The 24472-nt window shown below is 39.8% G+C and overlaps 1 protein-coding gene across 1 annotated transcript in view; it reads left to right on the top strand.

The window, feature by feature from the left end:
• Positions 1–700: 700 nt before the first annotated feature.
• Positions 701–24472, top strand: part of RASA2 (RAS p21 protein activator 2) — a 45619-nt gene continuing 21847 nt past the window's right edge. Inside the window, exons 1-6 of the mRNA XM_058031034.1 lie at positions 701–771; positions 6874–6979; positions 12168–12271; positions 13297–13391; positions 17388–17464; positions 24074–24157. Coding sequence (XP_057887017.1) covers positions 711–771; positions 6874–6979; positions 12168–12271; positions 13297–13391; positions 17388–17464; positions 24074–24157 — 527 coding nt within the window. The 5' untranslated portion in view covers positions 701–710. The remainder of the gene's footprint in view (positions 772–6873; positions 6980–12167; positions 12272–13296; positions 13392–17387; positions 17465–24073; positions 24158–24472) is intronic.

The raw sequence follows: 24472 nt of genomic DNA, 5'->3' as shown, positions 1-24472 counted from the left end.
AAAATGGCCGGACCTGCCACTCGTTCCATTTGATGTGACCACCTGCCATTTAATGTGACCAATCTGGGCAGAGAGAACACAGCGTTCAACAAGCCGGGCTGCCGAGCCCTCTGCCTCGGTGGGAGGCACAGAACCACAGAACCGATTAGGTTGGAAAAGACCTCTGAGATCATCTAATCCAACCTATGACCCAACACCACCTCATCAACCAGAACCTGGCCCTCAGTGCCATATCCAGTCTTTTTTTAAATACCTCCAGGGACGGTGACTCTACCACCTTCCTTGGCAGCCCATTCCACTGTCTAATCACCTTTTCTGTGAAGAATTTCATCCTAATGTCTAACATAAACCTCCCCTGGTGCAGCTTAAGGCTATGCCCTGTCTTCCTGACTATAGAGCAGGGGAAGGCGCGGTCAGGGCCAGTCCCGGACCCGGCCGAGCCCCCCAGCGCGCAGCACAGCGCAGCCCCAGGCCGGCAGGAGCGCGGGGCGAACCCCGGGCGGAGCCCCCTCACAGCGCAGCGGGAAAAGCCGCCCTGGCGCAGGAGCCGTGCCCCCCGCCCGCCCGGGCTGGTGGTGCCCGCGGGCGGCGGGGGCGGGGCGGGCGGCGGGGCCGGGCCGGGCCGGGCCGCTCCTCTCCTTCCCTCCCTCCCTCCCTCCCTCGCTTCCCCCGCGGCGCTGCACTGCGCAGGCGGCGGCGGCGCTGGCGCGATGGCGGCGGGAGACGGCAGCGACGAGGTGCGGGTGCTGCAGAACCTGCGGGGGAAGATCTGTAAGTGCGGCGCTGCGGTGGGGCCGAGCGCCCGGGGCCGCTGCGCTCAGGTGTCGCTCCCGACCCGGCCCCGCTGCTGCCGCTCCCTCCCCGCGGCCAGACGGGCGGGCACTGGCGCGGCGGCCCTGGAGGCGGCGGGGCGGGGGCGGGAGCGGGAGCGGGAGGGCGCGGAGGGGCCGCGGCCGCCGCGGGCCGGGTGCGGGTCGGGCCCCGCGGAGGGGCTTTGTGGCGGCAGCGGCGACACGTGCGGGCCGGGCCGGGGTCTGCGCGCCCCGGGGCGGGATGGGGGGTGAGCGGATGGGTGGACGGATGGATTCACAGACGCGGCGGGGCCGGGGGAGGCCCGAGTGCCAGGGAAGCATCGGTGGCTCCGAGGGATCCCTGGAGTCAGCGGGCGACCAGAAATGCCCCCTCCCGCCCGGACCTCGGGCATCAGAGTCTGTTTGTCAGGCTGAAATTGCGAAATTAGCGATGTGCAGGAAGTTGGTGGTGAAGGGCTGTTCTGGAAGCGGTCACCAGCCCTCCCGTGCCTCTGTGCAGCGTGTGTGCGAGCGGGAGGAGGCGGAGAGAGAGGCCGGTGGCCTTATTTTGGTGCCTGGGAAGTGCTGACTGCCGATACCTATAGCCTCGGTAACGTGGAAGCCGTCGGCCGGGCCGGGAGGAGGGCTCGGGGAGGCGCACAGATAGTGCGGTGCGGCTGGGGAGCACTTCAAAGCGAGCGGGAGAAACAGGATGTGCGGCGGCTTCCTGAGGGTACCGAGTACATTCATTGCGCTCGGACGCGGCCCCCTTGTTTCCTTTCTCACGCAGCCCATCGACTTCTTGAGAATGAAGCGAAACAAGTTGACTCGGGCCCGGCGCTGGGGCTGAGAACCGGTTGTGAAAACATGTTGAAGGATTAGGTTTGGTGGAGGAGTGGAGTCGTGTTTACTTAAATATCGTCATGCAGCCTAGATGTATTTGCTGTGTCTTCAGTAAATAGAAGACTGGGTCATGAAAACAGGAGATGGCCGGGAGTGGAGCTGGAGGTGCTCTCAGTCCGAGGTGTGAGCAATAGGACGTGGTTAGGGAGGCAAGGCTGAACACACACTGGGATCTGCTGCTGTTAGCAATTAGCGCAGAAATAATACAGGGCAGCTAGCCTTTAAAAAAGCATACTGTTAGTTTTGGGGTTAATGCATGAGTTCATAGAGTCATAGGGTTATTAAATGGTTTTCTTTGGAAAGGACCTTAAATATGGTCTCATTGCAATGCTGCTGCCATGGGCAGGAGCACCTTCTGCTACTCCATCTCAGAGCTCCATCCAGCCTGGCCTTGAACACTTCCAGGGATGTGGCATCCACAGCTTGCCTGAGCAACCTATGCTACTGCCTCACCACCCTCAGAGTAAAGAATTTCTTCCATATATTTAGCCTAAGTTTCCTTTTTTTCAGCTTGTTCCAATGGGAACAATGGGAACTCCTCATTCTGTCACTGCAGTTCCTGATGAAGAGTCCCTCTCTGGCTTCCCCCTGAGATATTGGAAGGTTGCTGTGAGGTCTTCACACAACCTTCTCCAGGCTGAGCAGCCCCACCTTCCTTAATCTGTCTTCAGTAATCTCTAGCAACCAAAGTTTTATGTATTCCCTAGGAAGCAGGTCATAGTACTCCCTGGGAAGAAGGACTCTGACCTGCTTCCTAGGAGTACATAAGAAGTTGGTTGCTAAAGATTATTGAAGCTGGCTTATTTTTTGATGCTTTTCTGCTTCCTATCTTTTATTGTTAACATTTTGTTAACACTGGACTACACAACATTCAGTGAGTTTTGCATTTTGGGATATTGATGAAAGTTTTCCACTAGACATTAATAAAGAAGGCAAAATGTCTTAACACTTATGTTGAAACCAGTTTTATTGTCCCATCTGTGTGTTATGGATTGAGCCCGTGGTTGTATCATAACTTTGGATGTTCAGTTAACTGACAAAAGTGTCAGTAAACAGAGGAATGTGACCACCTTCCTGGGAAATATATGAAAAGTTCATTGCTAAAGATGGACCTGTAAGAACCCCTTTGAAAAATGAGTGGAAGTAACAGCTGCAATAAAAGAAATGTCTTGAAACAGTGTGAAAATCACTTTGTAAACCTACCCACTTCTTCTAAGTTTAAAAACTCAATGAGTTAAATATCCTGTGGAAGCTTGGGAACCCTCTGATGCCTGGATGCTCTTTTGGCTTTTTCACATCACAAATACTGAGTTATTTTCACTTCTTACTAGTATTTTAATACTGTTTTGTAGGGGAAAACCCTCCGAATGAAGAATAATAAACAAATGTAATAATGTAATCCTCCTTGATCTGGAGGGATTAACAATAGCAGACCTCACTTTGGAAAGCTGATGTTCATAGTCTGAAGGAATTCCTTATAGCATGTTTCTTACAGGGAGAAATATTTTTGGTGCCCAAGCTTTGCTGGCAACTAAAATTTGACACTTGCTAATTTTATGTGTGTTGCATGAGAGAGCATGTTAGTTTTAATGAGGTAATGTCAGTTCTGTGTAATTCTGCATGTATAGAAAACACCATCTGCAGAAAGTTGTTATTTATACTGTGTTTTGCAACGCATAAATTGGTGGCAAAATCTAAATTTAGCCATGTTATACAAATCATTGCACCAGATTTAGAATTGAGACATGTTCTTAAAGGTGGCTTAAGCAGCCATTGCATACCTAGCAGAAGAACCTGAGTAGGGACAAGTTTGCAGTCCCTGGTGCCCTGTTTTTGTGGGCTGTCTGTTTGCAACCAGCCTTCTGCCTCCAGTTTTCAAGTGAGCTGAACTGGTCTTGACTGTTTAAGACCCTGTAATATTGTTGGAAAGTGTAGTATTACTCTTAAGCAGGTTTTCACCAAAAGTCCAGTAAAGACTGTCTTTCCCTTTTGGCAATGCTTTTGTATTGATGGCTGTATTTTATGTGCCACAGTAATGACAAAAATGCTTTACAAAGGTGTGGTGTCAGGTAGCTTTAGGCATATCTTGTAGGGTAGTGTTTCAGGCTGTGCTTCTGTTTTCATTTGATGCCATACGGAAGTACAGTAAGTGATTGTAGTTGTCTTGATTTTTGGAGTGTTTACTGAGACCTGCATTAGTGAAGCACTTGGGAAAATGTAACTGTTGTCTCCTAGAGCTCATCTGACAAAATTCAGGATGCATTCTTTTTCAAACCTGCTCCGTGTTTTTAACAGTGTGTGGTTATCTTGGATTATGCTGCATTCCTAGAGTGGAATTTATTGTTGCTATATAATATCTTTAGTCCTGTGAAGCAAATACTGCAGAGTTTGTGTGCATAAATGTGCTCTGGCAGGGAACCAGAGCATAGAAATTTTGAAGATGGACACTAATTGCAGACTTTTACTTGACAGAGGATATTACATATATGTACAGAAAATGTAAACATTCAGGCAGATATCTGATGTTGTTAATACTTGATTTTTATGCAACCATTATAGCCTTAGGTTTCTCAGAAAAAGGAAGATGTAGTGTAATTGAAGGCTTGAGCTTTTTTTTTTTTTTTAAGGAAATAATCTTGGAAGAGTTGGGTCACTGTATGGGTGAAATGTGTCCCACAGTCACAGACACCAGGAGGTGTTATAAACAATGTGAGATCTCATGCTCTGTATTTTACCTGACAAGTGCTCTCAGGTTATTTTTAACTCAGGATTGAGGATCCTCTTCCTCCCAAAAGTTTGTCTGTTCTTTAAAGCCAGACACTTGGACTACAAAATAAAGGTTTTTAACTGGTTAGAAAATCAGATCACAGAATATTCTGAGTTGAAAGATACCCTACCTACAAATCCTCAATTTCAGCTCTTAAGTGAATGGCTCATATGGGGATGGAACCCTTGGTGTTATTAGCACCATGCTCTAACCAACTGAAATCAAAACTTGTATTTTGTGTATTCCTCTGGGTGGACAGTCTCTTAAAACTGAAAAACTGTACTATAGTATACAAAGAAATAGTGAATTATTCAGAAATATTTCATTTCTATTCCTTTTAAGAAAATATGAAACTATAATAACTAATTTCCTTTCAAAGTCCACTGTACTGTGCCTTTGCAGTGATGATTAATGTTGTGTTTTAACTATTTTATGGGAAAATAGGATCATGCCAAGTATTAACTAAAAAATAAAGCTGTTCTCAGGAACAGCTGACACACTCAGTTCATGTTTATTAATTACCAACTTTGGTATCAGGAGCTCTCCAGGGATTACATCCAGATTGATGAATTGATTTTTTACGTGTCACATGTTTTATTAAATTACCTCATCTTTAAAAAAAGTTAAGGCAGTGATAATCTGATGCTTTCCTTGATTCTCCTGCAATATCTCACTTAAAGGTAACTTGGAGTTGAGCCCTTTTTGGGAGTCTAAAGCCATTAAAACCAGGTTTTGTTCACGTCTCTCAATCTGTCATCATGAAGTGTGGTGTTTAAAAATAATGTGTATACTTCCTCCTCTCCTGCACCCAAGCTGAGGAAAAGCTTGTTGATGCTTCTGAGAGCACAGGTTTCAACTGTGGAAGTTCCTTAAGAGTCTGTTCATGCTTTCCATCAGTGTGCACATCCCTGACCTGGAAAATGCCATGATTGAAGTTCAGTCTGTGTTCCTGTTGAACTGTCACATTCCCTACTCAGACACAGTCAGAGCAGCCCTTCCAGTGCTGGGCATTACTCACTTAACCTCCAAGGCTGTAATAGGTTACCCTAAATTACCATCTAACACAAAAAGAGTGTGGAGGAGAGAGAAAGCAGAACTTTGATTTCACATCTTGCCAGCATAGAGAGTAAAGCTTACTCACTGTGCTTCATATCTGCATTTTTTAAAAATAAACATGTATGACATTTCAAATCTAGTTTCATTCTGTGCTTTCTGAAAGGTCTTATGCTATTCAGACATAAAAGTAATTAAAACTTAATACTTAGATGCACTTTTCATTCTATTTTTAATATCTTATATAAATAGATAATGTTTAGATAAAGTTGATTCCACATGTCATCAGGAGAGGTATTTCCAGCAGCAGGCAAGGATGTGAGAGGTCCTAATGCAATTCTGGTTGCCTGTGGTTTGGACAAGCAAGTGGAAAAGGGGCAGATTACCTGCTTTGTTTAGGAGCCTCTCATGGGAGAGAGTGCCAGAAAAGCTTGTAATTTCTTTTAGCAAAATAAAAGGTGGAAAGGGTCTGTGTGTTGTCTTCAGACATTCAGAGGGGGAGGAGACATCTGGGCAGAAAGTCTCTGTTTAATCTAGAGAATGCTGTTGCTGTAAATTACATAGATATCTGTAGCGTTTGGATTTTGGAAGAGCAACTTCAACTGGTTTTAGCTGTGATTGTTTAGAGGAAACCATTTCCTAACAGATCTGCCTTATGTCCAGCATGTAATTGCAGTGACCTAGATTCAATACCCAGCAAATCTTTGTATTCTTGTGCTGCCAATCTTTCCTTCTTATTAGAAACTTTCTTTTATTCTTTTCCATGTTACTGAATTAGGAGGTGATTATTTCCCCCTTCTACTAGTTAGGAAAAAGTGAACAGTACTCACGAGAGATGTATTTTCAAAGGCTCAGCCAACTCACAATCTTCTGTTCATCGTGGAAAATGAAATAAAGATTTGATGGGCAAGTTCTTATTAATCAGCTTCCTTTAGCCAAAGTATGTGCAGAGAAAACACCAAGTGAGCAATAGCTGAGGCAGATCATGCCTGGTGCAGTGACCTAATGCCGCATGACCTCAGGCTGTGAGTGTCGCGGATTTAGCGAGCTGTGCAGGGTCAAGCAGAGATGAGACCTTTCAAGGGAAAGTGCAGGTGCTGCAAGAAGAGGTGTTCATGAGTCAGAGTGTGTCTCTTCCTGTCGACTCTCATTATTCCATGGGAAGCTGGATGGAGCAACTTCTCTGCCCTCCTGAAGCTTATGAATTGAAAATGGATATCAAAATGCATGCTGTAAATTGAACAGTATGTGAAATGAACAGTAAATTTTTTGAACACACTAAAGCTGTGACATTCTTGTACCTAATATTTTGTAAGTTTTTCCCCTGCAATATTTACAGTAATTTTTTTTAATTTACAGATGATGCCAAACACTTAGTACCCAACAAAATGAGAGACTTTTTCTGTACCATAAACTTGGACCAAGAAGAAGTTTTTCGTACACAGGTAGTTGAAAAATCTTTAAGGTAAGCTCAGTTTTTAAATGGATATGATAAGCAAGACTGCCCAATACCAGTGTGGATGGCTTTTGCTTGTACTACTTTAAAATGAGAACTGACTTGTGGTAGCTACTCACATGTTACAGCAATGTGTAAAATCATGAGTGTTGCAAGAAGTCAAAATTGAGTCTTGTGAGCTTTTAAATGAAATATGCAAGAATATATTTCACAATTACTCTATTCTGTTCCAGTGGGCAGCGTAACATTCTTTTTCTTGCTAGGTTGTTTTCTAGGGAAAGAAATCTACTTGATACATGCTCCCCATGTTATTTCCTTCTTCTGACAAGCAGTTGAAGTGTGTTGGTGGAATTCTGCTCTTACTGTGTATCTGGTAAAACCAGTTTCTGGAAGGAAGGAACCGGAACTTTGCCATGTATGAGAGTTTTCTGTGCTGTGGGGTGTCCCCTGAACAGGCCTTGTTCTCTCCTGTAGTTCTTGTTCTGGGAACTGTAACAGGATCCACACAGAATTCCTTGCTTTGCTTCCCTGGGCTGTAGATTCTGCTGCTGATTTAGAGCCTTGAAAAGACTCAAACAAAAAGTCAGGATGGCACAGCTGCAGCAGTGTAAGGCTTTCATGTCTGACAACTCTGAAGTTCACAGAGGACCCAAAAAAGCATCACTGCAGCTTCATTGTTCAGAATATCTGAGTGACAGTTTCAGTTATGTGGAGGTGACATTAAGCCTTCCTTTTGAAACCCAGACAGTCTGTTCAAACTCCTGGAAGTTTTCTTAATTCCTTTCTCCACTGGTTTTGTTGTTAGTGTTCATTCTTTGAGCTCTCTCTCCAGGTGTTTACAGGTGAGGAATAACTCAGATGACAAACTTAAATAGGGAATTTATTTTTTCAGGACATCATTTCAGAGCCTCCTTATGCTTCTGCATGAAAAGCAAATGTCACATATGTAGAGTCAGGAACAAATATTTTGCTTATTTTTGTAATCTGTAGTTAGATCCATAAAATTTTCAGAATCTAACAGGCTGCAGATTAACAGAACAAAATCAATTGAATAATCCTTCAGAGAAAAATGTTGAAGAGACTGAATTGAAAAAGCAGAAACTTAGCATTTTCCCTTCAAATAGACAGCAGTTTCATGAGCAAAAGACCCCAAACCAGCCCATCCCTGAAAGACTTTGCTCTCTGATTTTGATGGGAATAATGGAAATCCTGGAAGTTACTACTATGCTTAGAAACAAGATCTGTTACAGTTGATTTATATGCAGACATTTTTATTATGTTCTATTTAAAAATTATTAGATTTATGTACTTTCATCACCTAATGAAAGAAGTATTAGTTGCATAATAAAATATTTGATGAAGTAAAACACCTTATATCCATCAAAAATATTTTAATAGTATTTAAGTTTTAGCTGAAATTTAATTGCAATGTCAATAATACTTTAGAGAGGAAATGAAGTAAAAAATCTCACTCTAACAAAACAGCTGGGGAGAGAGGAGTTTCAAATAACCTGCCTCAAATACAGAACTTCTCAGATGATGATAGCATTGTATTAGAAGTTAGAATCTGGTGTTTGGAATTGCTCTTTTCCTTTCTGTCTCAATTGACTTCATAGGTGACTCCTTCATTCTCTGAATTAGGAGAGGGTTCCATACAAACCAGTGAAATATAATAAAAAAACTCATCCTCTATGACCAGCAGTCAGATGGGTGCTTATACTTGATTGCTTCAGTGTGTGCAGTTAGGAAGGTTGACTCTCATTCCAGAAACTTAATGACAACATCTTGTTTCTTATTGCTGAGTTAAACTAGAAACCCTGCTAACCTAGAGGTACTGGGACAGGAGAGGAAAGCTCCAATCTCTTATTAACCTGAACACTTTATAAATTGCTTTTCAGTGAGGTAGGTGTAGTACAGAATCATTTTAGTCATAGATGCAACTTTGAATTTCATATTGTTTGCTTGCTTTTTCTTACACACATAATTCACAGTCTCTTTTTGTCACTGTATTATGGGTTTCAAATTTACACAATTTTTAATCCAAATTTTAGTCCTGTGAATATCAACTAATTAAATGTCTGTGGAAGTAATTATCACTAGAATTAAAATTAGTTTTGACTACCGTGATTGAAAATTATTAAGAAGTGTGTTCTTTAAATGTACAAATAGGTTTGGCCTTTCACCAGCACTGGGAGAGTTGTTGGAGTGCAGATGTAAAACAAACTTTCCAAAGTTAAAAAAGCATGAAATAATACTGAAGTGAAAGAGGGGTATTTTGGCTAATGACTTAAGAAATATTTCCTGACATGGTGTGGGATTTCTGTGGGTTCTGAAGAAAGGTACTTTTTTTTTCCCTTGGAAAGTTGAAAGAATATCTGTGAGCCTCCTCAGATGTCTGTGGTCAAATATGAGGAAGGGGTATTGTGGTATGCGTGTGTCTTTATTTTATTTTTTTTTAATTTAAACTAAGTTCAATTTCTTTTTTTCCCAACTGAACTTTGTGGTAGTGCAAGGTTATGGCAGAAATAATTTCCTAGTTGATGTAGCCATTGCTCTTTTATTAACTGACAGGCTGGGGCATTGATCAGTGTCCTCACAGAACTGCCAGGTTACTGCAGCAAGGAAGGGAAGAGCAGAGGAGTGTGTTACCCAGTGAAATTTAATCTTCTGTACTGCTGTAATCCAGTTCTTCCTGTCTTCAGTCTGGTCGTCCTTTGAATTAGTGCTATCTTCTAATTTTGTATCCATCACAGTCTTTAAAGTTCTTGCATCAAAGTCACAAATGAAAGTACTAAACTGACTGAATCCCTGAGGAACAGGATGAGTGAGTTCTCCATTTTAATTATTCCTCACTGGTGTAAACTGTTGTACCCTGCTAACCTATTCTGTACCTACCTAAGAATTTCTTTACTTTAAATTTTCTCTCTCTGCCTCCTACTTTGCTTATGAATCAACGACTAATAACCTCTGTTAATTTAGATAATGAAAAATGTATCAACATGAGTAAAAGAATGTATTACCTTCTATTTGTGCTCCTATTATTGGCGTGTTCTTTCTTGCTGAATCTGAGACTTAATGTAGTGTTGAAGTCAAAATAATAATAATAGAGTTGATGGCTGTTCATCCTTTGTGGACTGGGGATATGGGCAGCTGCAAAGTTTGCTCTCTTAGGTGCAAGGTAAAGGTGCTAAATAGATTTTTGGAGGTCTCTGCTTGTAGTCTCCATCCCAGCCTAATTATAATTGGATGCATAGAGTACCATAGGTCCTTCCAGAGTAGACATTAAACCCCTGGCACTTGTTGGTGTGCACTGGAGCCTGCTGTTCCCTCAGTCTAAAGCTGAGCTGGAGCAGAGTTTCCCCTGACACCCACCTGTGCCAGCTCATTCCCCCACTGTTCACTCTTTCTGCTGGAGTGTCTCTTTGTTTGTACTGCTGCAACTTTTATTTGTATAGCTGTGAGGGGAAGCAGACCATGGACTTGACCTAAGTTTAAAATAAGCCTTTGTTTCATCCTTGGTTTGGTCTGACTTACTGTGTCAATACAATTAAAATGAGCAGTGATGGTAATAAGGAAGTTGAGGCTCTTCAGGGCTGCACTGCTGCTGAAGGTAATGCTCGTGAGTTTAAACCTTCAGTCATGGTGCTGACAAGAAGAACCCAGCCCTTGTAATCAAAGCAGAGTTTGTTGGCTTTGAAATTATATAAAAAAAAAAAAGAGGGGAGCTGAAAAACCACAGCTGAATTTTTCAACTGAGAATTCTTAAATTATTTCTCAGTGTAGTGCAAAGGCTAATACTGATTTGTCTGCTTTGAAGCCTGTGGTAAAAGGTCTGTGTTTTAACAAAAAGAACATTTTTACTTGTGGAATTCCTTATAATGAATTCCTGCCCTTAAAGTTCTTGTTTCTAAAAATCTATTCTAGACATTAGAAATACTAGATTCTTTTATCTGTGTTCTTTCCCACTTTTCAAGTTAGTTATCAGCTCTTTTAAATTTATTTAATAAGCCATTGTCCTTAAGCATGGGGTGGTCTTAAAATGGTGATTATTTTGGAAGGAAGAAAGTAGTGGTGGCCTGTTCTTCCTGGTATCCTTTGGGTAGGTAATAACATGAACTGCTTGTTCCAAACTTAAGCATATTTGTCATATTTTTATTAGTTTAAGAAAGTACTGTAGTAGTAGGCTCAGAATGATACTTTGCTGGGAAACAAAAAAACCCCAGCATTTGGTGTAACTCATATCACAGTACTTTTCTGCATAAAAGTAGTTTCATGAACATCTTTCCCTGGTGATATTAATACATTGTAAACGAAACTATTTTAAGAGCCCATTTCTAGAATAGCAGGGTTTTTCTGTGGATCTGCTTGGCTTTTGGAATTCATCACTTGCAGTAGCACAAACAACATTGTGGTTTTGTTCAGTCTTGAAATACAGTTTTCTGACTGCTGGCTCTGATTACATCAATAAGCACTCCTTAACTTTAATGAGGGTACCAGTTCTGGGAGAGAAGTTACCAACACATTGTATGAAATAGGTGTAGCATAGAGGAACCTCTCAGAGTCTTTTTCTGTAGAGGGCTGTGCACGTGGCAGTTAAATAGGGTGAGCTGCAGACATGATGTTGGACTGCTTTAGATGGAGAAATGTGGGGATCGTTTTGGCGTGAGGGAGATTGTGTGTACTTGAGATTAATGTTTCTCTGTTTCACTGTTCTGTCTTACAGTTTCTAGTGATAACTTCTTACAGATCTGAACCTTAGAGCAGCAGTTTTGACATGGAAGTTAGAGCTAAACAAGTGCCAGTTAGTTAAGTAATCAATAAGTTTAAAATAAATTAAGATTAAATGTAGTTTAATCATGTACTGAATATCAAAATGGAGCAATGCTTGTGCATTGTCTCAGGAAGTCTAGAGAACCAGCTAGAATAATTTCAAGACAGAAAAATAGAATTGAAATTGCAGAGGAGACACCACTCTCTGTGTGCTCTGATTCTTACCTTTGATTAAACAAACAAAAGACATTGCCATGTTATTGTGTGTTCTTGTACTGAAATGGTTTTGGACACCTTTGATGACAACTCAGTCTAGTGCTGAGGGCCACGGGCTGGGACAGCTGTAAAATGCAGTTTTTTGATGTTCATGTTCTATATAAATTGCATAAAGTGTTTCTCTATTTTAACTTCAAATCTTTCTTTTCAGTCCTTATTTTGGAGAGGAGTTTTACTTTGAGATTCCAAGAACATTCCAGTGGTTGTCCTTCTACATTTATGATAAAAGTGTTTTACAAAAGGACCTGCGTATAGGTAAGTGTTTGTGAGGTGCTGTCTGCATCTTGCAGAGCACTTGGTTATTTTCAGTAGTGTTATCTGTAGGATTAAGGATACAATTCTTGGTGAAGCATCTTTCAAAACTCTGTATAGTGCACTTAAGTACTCCTTTAAAGTTTGAAAATAAGGATTTTGGTTACTTGCTTCATTCTTTTATACTAAAATACGTTTTGTTTTTCAGGCTAGTAGGACATTTTATAGTCTTATTGTGGTCTGAATGCATTTTGAGAAATTCTTTGTTCTCCACTTTTGCTTCATTGGAATATTTGAATAATTGTCACTACTTATAGATCTTTAAAGAATAAATTGTGGAATCATTCTGCAAATAATTACAATTGTGGAATAATTCTTTAAATAATTTATAGATAATTTTTTTCCTTGTCAGTGCAACCTTAACTTAGTCACTTACAAAGCATTTGGCAGGAACTTGTGCAGCTTAAGTGAAAAATCACAGGAGGTAGATTTCTGTTTCTTTCACCACTGCATAATGACTTTATTGCAGCTGCTTTTTGGATACAGTTGCTACAAAACTCTAATAGTCTGCTGTGGAACAAGCCTTTGCTTTACTTGAATTGAGGAAGGAAATAATTTGCACCAGGATGTCAGATAATTTGATATAATAACAGCTTTCCAAATAGCAATCAGAAGAGTAAAAGGCATCTACTTCAGTTTCCTGTTTAAGCATTCTTGAACACCGTTTTTCTTCTCCCAGATCTATTATGTTATTTCCAGCCTCAAGTGTGTTCTTTATTTTACCTTCCTATTGGTAATATCCAGGATAACAAATAATAATTAATGCCATCAGGCTTTATGCAAACTATTTTCTGCTTTACTTACCCATAACATTCCTTGTTTTGTGTTCTTCATATAGCATCATCAATTTAAAGAGAAACTTAAAAGAGTTTAGAAAAAAAAATCAAATTTCAAACATAATTAAATAGTTGTTCTATTCAGATGAAGGTAATATTTATGCTTCTCTCCCCCCTGCCACCCTCCCTCAGGAAAGGTGTCAATCAAAAAAGAAGATTTATGCAACTACACAGGAAAAGAGAACTGGTTTATGCTTCAACCTGTTGATTCTAATTCAGAGGTTCAGGTAACTATTAACTTGCACATTTACATTTTGAAAGTGAAGTACAGATAAGAAGTACAGACATGATGGTAGAAGGTTCCATTGAGCTGTAGGAGATAAGATTTAGCATCTGTATTTCTTGTGAGGCAGTTGTGTCTTCACTTTGGTTAGGGAACGATGCACTCTACACCTAAGGTGGTATTGTGCCTCATGGTGCTTAAAACTGGCAGAAGACATGAAGCAACTGCTTGGAAATGTCTTAACAGTATTTTCATGTCTGGAATGCTTGGGAGAGGGGTCACGTACTTGAGGCACATGAATGGATCCTAAAACTCTTGAATACCTTTTTTTTAGTAATTTTTGGTGTTAACTAAAATAATGACTAATTCTATGACAGTAAAATCATTAGTCTTCAAAACTTGGATGTACTTATGCTGTGTTCATGTGTCTTATCCTGAAACACTTTCTTCATCCAGTATCAAACAACTTGCACTTCACAGTTCTATTTCAACCTGTGGTTCCAGTTCTTCAAACAGGATTGTTCTAGGAATAGGTAAAAGTGAGATGGCTGTGGAAGTTGTAGCAATTTTCTTTTTGGTTTCAAGAACAAAAAAGATTTCTTGAGAATCTCTTAGCCTTCTTGATGTGACATACTAGTAGATTTTAATAGGGGTTTTTTCCAGATTTGCCTGAGGGCAAAAGTCTTAGACTTGACAGTGTTTATATTTTTTTAGTAACCTGAAAGTCCCTTTGGGTAGGGAGAATCCTGGCTGCTTTTACAAGATCTGAATGTGCACAGAATTCTCCTATTATTTCCACTGATGATTCATTTATGTGTCATAAGTTTAGCCTGCAGCTCTTGGGTATAGGAGGGCATGTGGTTGCTTTACATGAAGAGAGATTTTCAAAACATCTGAATACCACTTCCTCTTCTCTGTTGAAAATCAGTCCTCTTTCAGTTGTGATCAGATGGAATAGAATGGTTCATTGGGAAGGGACCTAGAGATCATCTAGTCCCTACTAAACATTGTCTTCTTTGAATTCTTTCATGTAATCACTCTGAAAATTCTAGAAAGCACTTTCCAGATGCAAACTGAAAGGTAGTTTCCACTCTGACTTAAACATTGTCATGCTTGCTATGTTTTTTCTGTCATAAAAATGTTTTGAGAAAGGTATTAATTTCTGTCATACTCACTACATGAGTATGTGAAAATTCAATTAGAATATTCCATTAATAGAATTTAGTGATTTTTTTACATATTAGAAATAAATAAGTTTATAGTTTTCTTTGGCTTTGTGACTCACAGCAGAATGTAAACTCTTACTTTATTATGACTGTGCCATACAAAGCACTGTCCTGCATGACACTTCCACTAAGAAATGACCTTTTCTGCTTAGGTGTACGCTCCTCATATTTATCTTTTCTTGAGTCAAGGCATTTGGGTAGGTTTCTCCTGTCCTGGTTTATTTTTCCATAAAACTCTTTAGATCATAACTGAGACCAGCTCCCATCTGCCACGTTTGGCTGAAATCTTGTTGGTTTGGTTGTGCTATACAGTACTGAAATATATTCTGAGATGTCCAAGATGGTTGGCTGGACATGGCTTAAAGTAGCAGACTTTTGTATTGTACATGTGCAGAAAAAGTGCATGAAATATTTATAAAGGTAAATCAGTTTGGAGGGAAAAAAAAGTTGTTTTCTTTTCCTCATGGCACCATACATGTAGTTGATTTTTTGTTCCTTTGGTTCCCTCCATGTGAGTATTTTCCAAAATTTATGATGTGTGCAAGGCAATAGGATAGCAGAGAAGTATTTTGTGTTCCATAATTATGCACAGGACACTTTGCAGTTGCTTGGTTGGATTATTTTGGGGGTTTTCATACATCAGCATTTTTTTTAAGAAAAGTGTACTTTTTATATACATCTATTCTTCACAGGTTAACTTTGGTATAATTAGCAGCCTGTACACCAGGAACCTTGGTGGTGGAGACTTTTAGAAAGCAGCTGCTCTGCTCTGTGTTTTGATATTACCTGGTTTTTGTTTTGCTGCTGTGCACAGTATTATGAGTTCATATTAATCTTGTTTTCTTGAAACTTTTTCCTTTCTCCACTAGTTCCTGAAAAATAAATACAAATGTGAGGATACTAAGTAAATAAACCAGCCTTCTGTACAGCCACATTTAAAGCCCAGTTGCATATTATGTCAGAAGTTCTGATATAGATCTGCAGATCAGCAACTTTAGGAAACCATTACACTGCTCTCAACAAACAAAATGACAAAATGTTCTAGAACTCTCCATGCATGTTGGGGAAATATTTTCTTAGAGCCATGTTGCTGTAGTCATCATGGCACTAAGCTGGGAGCAAACTGCATCCCCAGGTAGTTCTCAGGAGCAGCAATGTGCTGTTTTACTCCTACTGTTAAAACACAGTTTGTGGCTTTTGGTTTTAAAAGCAAAAGGAAGATGTTTAGGCCATTCACAGCATCTGTTTTCTAAAACAAGTGAAGTCGGTTATTTAAATAAATGTTAATAATGGTTGTCTTTTCATTTGTCATTCAAAAACTTTGCCTTGTAAGGCTGTTGGCATGCTTTATGGTATCCTGTTTTTATCCTGTAAATCTGTTTTTGTAATAGAGTGTCTCTGCTTGACAAATACTTTCTTAATGTACCTGTGTTCCTGTCCCTGTAGTAACAGTTTGCAAAACACCTGGCAGGCATCCCAAAGCAGTTAGGTTGGGAACTGCCTTGTAAAAGAAGCTTCATTTCTCCTCCCCTGTGACGAACAGAGGGAAACGCAGCCTTTGCCCCAGGGGATTTACAATAACAACATTGCAGTTCTGTGTCAAAACATAACTGCTATAGAAATGTGTGCAAGGTCAGCTAAGGGTTTTACTTCCATTTTAGCAGAAAGGCAAAGCTGTAGTTCAGATTATGACTTGCTTCCTGTGGCCCTCTTGCAAATCACCTTCCCGAACCCTTCCCTGAGAATTTTCATTGTGAGCATACCTGTGAGCATACCAGTATCATCTGATGTTCCATTTAGCAAATAGACAAAGTCTGAGAATAGCAAGGAGAGCATTGTTAGAGGAAAGACTCTGGCAGTGTGTGCCTGTCTTGAATGTAAAAGCCAGCATGATCAGCCAGGCGCCCAAAGGAGTAGCAGGTGTTGTTCAGGCAGTAGCTCTTTGGAGCAAGATTTAAGTAATAAATTTTGATCATCCCAAAAAATTTGCATATCATGGTTTAAAGTTATGGAGCCTTTTATTGAGAGGGTACAGTAGGTTGGTGGTTTATGGCTTCTGACATTAATCCATGCTGTTCTATAATTTATGGATTCTTTTACTTGAATACATCCTGCCATATCAGGAAAATAAGAGGAGGAAGCTGGGTTTAGCAATTATTGCCACCTTTTCCTCTCTTCTGGTTGTGTTTACTGTTCCTTCAGTACATCAGCAGTCTTCATGAGGTAGTTGAAAACTGCCCTGGGATGTGCAGTACATTTCTAAGTTATCTTCAGTCTGGTGGGATGGGCAGGATTTCACTGTGGATATTAAATCCTGCTGGTTATGGCTATTGCATGCTATTCTAATTCTCTAGGCATACCTACCTGCCTTCAGAATCCAAGGTCATTTTAGAACTTTCTCCTGAAGTGTCAGAAATTCATATCTCTGCAAGGGTTCATCCCATGCTTGGGACAAAATACCTGAGACTCTTGCACTTGATAATTGCTCATGGTGGAAGAAATCCTTGTGTGTGTTAAATCTGTAGAGGCTTGACTGATTCTTGTGCTGTCTGCAGATGAGATAGTGCTTCTCTATAGCATTGTCTCAAAGTTCAAGTGCATCCAGCATGCTCTACTTGCAGGATATGTGCTTTAGATGAGGTATTTTCTTCAAGTGGTAATATTGGAATTACCTTAAATAACTTGTAACTGTAAACTATATTATTGTTCTAATTCCTACTTTTAAAATAAATGCTTTAAAAATTACTTGTGTTTCTCTCCTGTTTTTTTTCCAGGGGAAAGTTCACCTTGAATTAAAACTGAACGAACTGATAACAGACAATGGATCTGTGTGCCAGCAACTAGTAGTACAGTAAGGAAATACATCAATCCTTTGATATTTGGTTGTTTGTTAGAATGTTATGGGATTTGTCTTTGCTGGTACTGAATGTCTGCACATCTTAGTACCAATAGCATTTTTATTTTTATGGGGCTTTCCTTGGAATCTGCCTTATGGAGAGATGAGTAAATGTCTAGGGAACTCCAGCAGAAGTTTTTCACAGCTGATCATCTCTGCTGCCAAAGCCCTCACTTTCATTGGGACTACTAGGATTAGTGTCATGTAATTCCAGTTGAATTTGGTGTGGTGAGAAGGGCAGGAATGAGCAGTGCAGCTGACAGCCAGAACTTGCAGTATGGCTGTTACTGACTGAATTACTGCTGGTGGTGGTATTTTTGGGGGTTGGTATGGTAAAATTTATTGCTAATTTTGCTTCAGAATTATTTTCTTCCAGTTAACCATTATAAGAAATTCTTACAGAAAAACAAAGTGCAGGAGTTGTGGTTCTGGAACAGCGTGTTTGCCACATTTCAGTAAAACTTCTTAGCAGCAACGTGAGGAGATTTCACTATTAAACTTAATTTTGGCTCTGAAGTGTAAAAATGCTACATCATACCAAAGAGCATCATAGAAACAACAAATTTTTGCTAATGTAATTTTCATGATGAATTTAAGATGTTCTTGTCTTAGTCAGCTCTCTAGACCCAGATGGGTATTTGAGTTGGAGCAGGACCCAGCAGAGTGTTCTGTGTGCTGTTCTTTAGCTTGTTATGAGGGAGAAGCTATTCTGTGGTAGAGCTAAGCTAGTGAAACTGGTGATGGTTTAATGGCTTGGGCTCATCATTCAGGTAAGATGGAACTTGCTGGACATCAAGCTATCTTTATTACTTAAAGATAATTTGGAATGTTTCTTCTTTTATAGTGGGGTAGCAGCATGGTTCATTGGGAGTCCTGCTGCTCTTATTTTTGTATCCCATTTGCAGCACAAAGCAGAATTAGAACAGCTTTTCCCCATGGACTATTCACCACCAAAAACTGGCTGGAGCTTTATGACTTTGTGTTTTATTCCCAACTTAATTAATTTTCAGAAAATTTGATATTTTTATATGCTAATGCACTTCATGTTAGTGTTGTGGGTTGTTTATTTTAAAAACTTGCCTGAATTTTTCATATGGTGAAGAAAAGTTGCATTAGAAAGTTACTGTTGCGAATTGCAGTTTTGAGTAGGAAGTGGTTTACTCTCTGTGCCCTCTCTTAGATCTCTCTGTGACAGAGATAATTGATCAAAAGGAAGCCAGGGTTCTCTTTTGGTTGCAGCACTCGCCCACTCGCTGCCATGTGGGAGAGCACTGTGCGTTAGACACTGCTGTGTTGCATCAGTGCAGTTGGCTGAGGTTAGGAAATGCACTGAGTTCCTTAAACTCAAAATGTTCAGTAGAATTGTACCACACGTGCTGCTGCCCTTTCAATAATTTACTACATTACTAATAGATGGTACATTAATGTATTTTGCATGTATGAGAGAGTTTTGCATGTATGAGAGAGTTTTTTTGTTTTGCACATGTGAGAGTATGCGAAATAAGAAATCTCTCGCTGAATGTGGTATTATAGAAATGGATGTGAAGGCATTTTTGATATGCATTTGACCTTAAAGCATGAGGAACTTACAGAAAATAGATGTGGGAGTACTAAAGAGAAAATTAAACTCTTTAAAACCCTGCTTGTCCTGTAAATTTCCCACGGTAATTAGTAAATGATGCACTTCCTGCTATGCTTTTTGCTAGTCACCAGGCCCTGAGAAGACATTGAATTAGTAACTCCTTTAACAAAGCTGAAAGATAGAAAGGAGTAGAACCATGATAGAGTAAAAGAGAGACAAGGAGTGGGCACAAATTTATGTGCTGTTTCTGACTCTTCTTTATCTGTTTTAAATTGGAAAATAATGGCCAAAGGAAAAAAAATCACTGAAAAAATAATTCTTGACATGCAGGATATGATACTTGCCTTTCAGGAGTAATATTTTACTTCATGTTCAAATTAATAGTATCTCAGTGCAATGAAAATTAGATGCTTTTAAACCTTCACCAGTTAATTTTTTTCTAGGATAGGAGAATGCTAGATACTTGTGCTGGCTTCTGTGCATAGTTAAATTGCTATTGGATTTCCACTGTGTGTTCCCTGAGAATCCAGAAATTCTGCAAAGATGACAAGTAGTAGCTCCAACTTTCATTACACAAGATGAAACATGGTGTTAAGTGCACACACAATAGCAAGTAATTAAAAGGCTGTGATTCTGAGCATTACCTGGAGTCCCCTGTCATCTTGTGGCTAAACCAAAACCATGACTGGCTCAGCAATGGATTCCTGTTGATTTGGGTCTGTAACATGGCTATAGAAGCTTTTTCTGCTGGTCTTCGAGACAAGTTTTGTAATTAGGATTGTTTTAAAAACTCAATTCCAGTTGCTTTTTTTGTCATAAAGCATAGTTAATCTTCCTTTGGTGAAGGGCTGTCTTAGAGCTCGTGTAGAGCAGGCTAAACCCTGATTTTACACATAATTTTTGTATTAATTGCAGACTTGCTGTTAAGTTTCATGCAGATACACTCACAGATTGTGAATTCAAGCTTTGTTTTGTCTCTGATACAAATTGCTTCCTTTTCTGATGTGTGAATGAGGAGGAGGAAAAGTGCAAGAGATTACCTGCTGACGCAGGGGTTGGTTTTTTTTGAAACCACAGTGGTGTGTATAGTAGCACATTTCACAAATACATCCTTGCAGCTCTTGCTGGGAGTCCCTCAGAAGAGGTTTGCATGGCCATTGTTTGCATATTTGCTGCTGCTGAAATTGATGATGCTTGAACAGTTTCTTGGCAAATTAGGCAGTTGAGTGGTGGCACCTGCCTTCTCTGAGATCAACAGCCCTTCAGCTCTGAAAGAAGGTTTTGTGTATTTACAGGGTGAATACTTCAAAGCCCAGAAATGATTTGTTACAGCCAGATTTGACTTCACTGCACATACCTTTCTAAATGAATTACACACCATGCTCTCTCCAATTGACCTGTCAGTTTGTTACTGTCCTGTTTATACTTTGTCTGCTTGCATGAAGTTGTTCTAGCAAACACAGCAGTTTTTATGAAGTGTACATACAGATATTAATGGCTGCAGTTAGGAGTGTCTGCCTGTGGAGAACTTCAGTTGATTTGCATGGTGGAGGTAGAGTCAGCCATTGAGGGGGTTTATTGTGGACTGGGTCTTTGTAAGGACTTAATTTCATCTTTTAAGCTGAATGTATGCCAGTTATATCTGAAAAGCTCTCATTTCCTGTATGTAACTCCTCTTGCATAACAGACTTCTGAGATGAGAATTAATGAAAACTGAATCATATCTTACACTGCACTGGAACAGGGCAGCAATTGGAGAAAAGAACCAAAGTTCTGTTGCTTAGACCGCACATAAGGATATAGAAGTCGAAAATATAAAATAAAAGGCTTCTAAGTTCCTGTCTGCTTCTTCAAAATCTGTGCATTTATGGCTTTTGAATGACAGCTGTCTAGTTAAGTAGATGAAATGATTTGTCAAAGCTGAAATATTTTTACTGTGTGTTAGAAATGTATGTATTATGGTTGTCGGAATACAAGTGTATTTTTAATGTTGTTTTGGTTTTTACTTGGTCAAAATGTCTGGCATTTTGTTGGTGGTGGTGATTTTGCTGGGATTTCTTGGTTGTTGTTTTCCTGTTTTCCTTTTAAAGGAGACTGCAGTTGCAGTACTTTGCCTGATTCTTTAAGGAAAGGCAGCATTCCTATGAAATTTGCTGACTAGCAAACTGAGTGAGGTTTTTTTCGTTTCATTCATTTTAATTCCAGCTTTTCCATTTCTGTTAAGTCTACTCCAGTTTAGCCACTTCAAACATCTTCAGGATTTTTAAACATGTTTACTGGAGGCTGTTTGTTTAGTAGCTTAGAAGTATCAGTAATGATTCAGTGCAGTGTGCTCAGTCCCTGGGGAGGAGCAATCCAGCTCGGTAGTGCTGAGTTGATTTAATGGCTTCCTATCCCTAATGGCTGCTTGCCTTTGGAGCCTGGGAGGGCTCCTGCATGAGCAGAGTGATTCAGTTTGCCAAACTGACAAGTGGCTTTTAGGTTAAAAGCTTCCTGTGAGGGTGGTAAACAGAAGCAGCAGTTCAGCTGACTTGGCTGTGCTGTCACATAGGTGTCTAAAGCAGACTCCAGGCTGTACCTGCAGACTGAAGGGATGGATCTGACTGGCTACCTTGGAGTGAGAGATGGAAGGGGAGGAGGTCAGGTAAATTTGGAAGAAGAGAGAGATTTGGGGATATTAGGAGTTGATGGACAGGGGAGGTGTTGGACCGGGACAGGCTGTCTGATAAACTGGGCAGACTGCACTTGCTGGCAGCAGAGCTGGGGTTTGGACAGGAGGCGAGGATGGAGTGCTAGAGCTGCCTCCACAGGGACACCAGCTGGAGCATGAAATCAACTTGAAGTGACAGATCCATATGATGAATCAGAGATTTTAGTTCTGCTGCAAGGCTGTGAAGTTGTCAGTAAAATGTTTTTCAATTTGCAGGAAATCACAAACAAGCCTTTCCTTAGTTTGTGTATGTTGTGGTCAAGAGAACAGAACAAGCTGTGTAACTGAAAGTCCCACAGACTCGTATCTGTTTGCTAGAGAAATCCAGGAGCTTGGTGATCATGTCAAAGACTGTAAGGAGAGAAATTCTTGTTAAAACAGCTGAATTCTCTTCAGAAAAGCTTGGCTGATCCATCTGCTATGAATTTCCTATCAGGTTCAAGCTGCAGCTGATTTATAGGTATACTCAGCACTCACACCTGAAACTACAAAGCCTGAGGAGCTGCAGAGGGTGTTTTATGCTACAGTATACCCATCAGTCTGAAAGAATAGAGTCCTGCCTCAGATCAGATACCCCAAATGACTAAAAAGTCTAGACAGTTTAATTTTGTTGCCACTCTTCTGTGCCACTTATGTGTTGGAGGAGGAATCAATTAATGCTTATGAAACAACTGGATGTTTCAAGAACTCATTTAAATGGTGGGTTTGAAGTCACTGTAGTGTTCATTGTGATTCAAAAATTATTGAAATGCTGAAGGCCACGTGCTTGATAACTGGAAGAAAAATAACAAATTATTGTGCAGTGGTTCAGCACTAAATGTTCCCTGAACTGGCTAAGACAAAGGGACTTTTAGGAGGGGAAAATACCATCTGGTTTATAATTGTGCATACTCCAAAGAGGGTGGAGTTTTGAGGCAGCACAGGAGTGTTAGTGTCTGTTGTTTCCACTCTTGTGTTTGAATTTGCAGCTCCTGTTATTCTTTTTAACAACATTTTTCTGCAGTACATAAAGCATGTATTTTAAAGTGTGGGCAGCTACATAACTTCCACTTGATCTACACAACTTATTATTCCACATTATGATATTAGAACATTTACTTAATTGTTCATAGGAATTTAAAGTTTTCTCCTTAAGTTGACTAGGTTTTGGATTTTAGTCAAACTAGCAAATTATGACAATTGAAGTTTTCTTGCTTTAATTTAGTTAAATTCCTGCAATAGAGCTAAAAAAATACATTATTTTAAAGATAACATGAATAAAACATTCGGATCTGATGACATTTTGTAATCTGCAGAATGTTTCTGGACTTAAACTACATGTTGTATGTGTTACATTAGAGCATCATTTTGCTAAAAAGTCTGGTTTCTGCTATGAATTTACAAACTCTTCTGCTTCACTTCAGTTGTTCCAGCTTTTTTTAGTTAATGCTCATATGTGGGCAGCATCTGAAGGTTAGGCAGCTTGCTGACCCAGCTCTGTGTTGCTGCTGTGGTGATTCAAAGATTGCAAGACTTTAGAAAAGGTCCAGAAAAAGTTTCTCTGTCTCCATGAGCATTAATTGACAACCATCCTGTCCCTTTTGCATCAGGGCCGATGAACAGTGTGCCTGGGTACCTGTTAAACACCAGTTTACCACTTGCTGTATGAATTACAGAAGAAAACAGAATTTTTAAAAGGGTAATTTAAACGTGAACATGGACTATTGTGAAAAAAGATTGAAAATAAACCTTAGGCACTATTTCAAAGATAGAGCTATAACTATATACTATAATAGTTTTAGGTGCTTAATTTTAAATATCATTTCAGGATTTGACTTTGCATTTCTTAGCATAACTCAGAATGTAATTAATTCAAAACAAAATATTTCAGTCTGTTTCAATGCCTTCCAGATATAGTTGCTGCCATTGGTTGAGGCCAGATAGCTTTTCAAATTTAAGTTAATGAAATCTGCAATTTTTCCTTACATATAGCAGTTCATTTTATACTTAGGATTTTGTCATTTATGTGTGATACTGGAGTGTCTTTATCAAAGCAATTCCAAGACTTTTGTTCTCAGAGAGCCCCTCAAGTCTGACTGTACACTTGAGTATTATTTTGTGTTACCATCTAGAGATCTTCTTCAAGTATATGCAGCATGTTGGATCATTGTATAGCTATGTCTGTGTGTTATACAGCAGGACAAAAAGTTTTCAAAAAGCAAGCATTGTTTGGATTTTATTTTTTTAAGCCAAATAATTGCTTCACTGATCATTGTTTGTCTTTTCCTTGTAGCATAAAGGAGTGCCATGGGTTACCTCTTATAAACGGACAGAATTGTGATCCTTATGCAACAGTCTCTCTCGTGGGGCCTTCCAGGTAACATTTTAATATAAAATGAATAAGTCTAAAAATGCTGTGATGTTGAATTAGAAAAGAAAGTCATAGGTTTTCAGCAAAATCTTTAAATCACAAAAAAATCTTCCAGTGCTCTCATGCGTACATCACATCTCCATGGAGACTGTTCTCTCCCTTCCCTGCCATATGCTCCAGACTGGGATGGTGTTTGGTCTGTCTGAATTGTTTGCACTAGTCAAGAGCCACTTATGACTCAGTTCTTTCTTTTTTTTTCTGTTTTGTATTGGATTTCTGCACTGTACTTCTGTTAATTTATGTGAAATTCCTGTATGTCCT

The sequence above is a fragment of the Melospiza georgiana genome, chromosome 10, assembly GCF_028018845.1.
Source record: "Melospiza georgiana isolate bMelGeo1 chromosome 10, bMelGeo1.pri, whole genome shotgun sequence".
Lineage (NCBI taxonomy): Eukaryota > Metazoa > Chordata > Aves > Passeriformes > Passerellidae > Melospiza > Melospiza georgiana.
The sequence above is the reverse complement of the archived record's forward strand: the minus strand, read 5'-3'. Positions and strand labels throughout refer to the sequence as shown.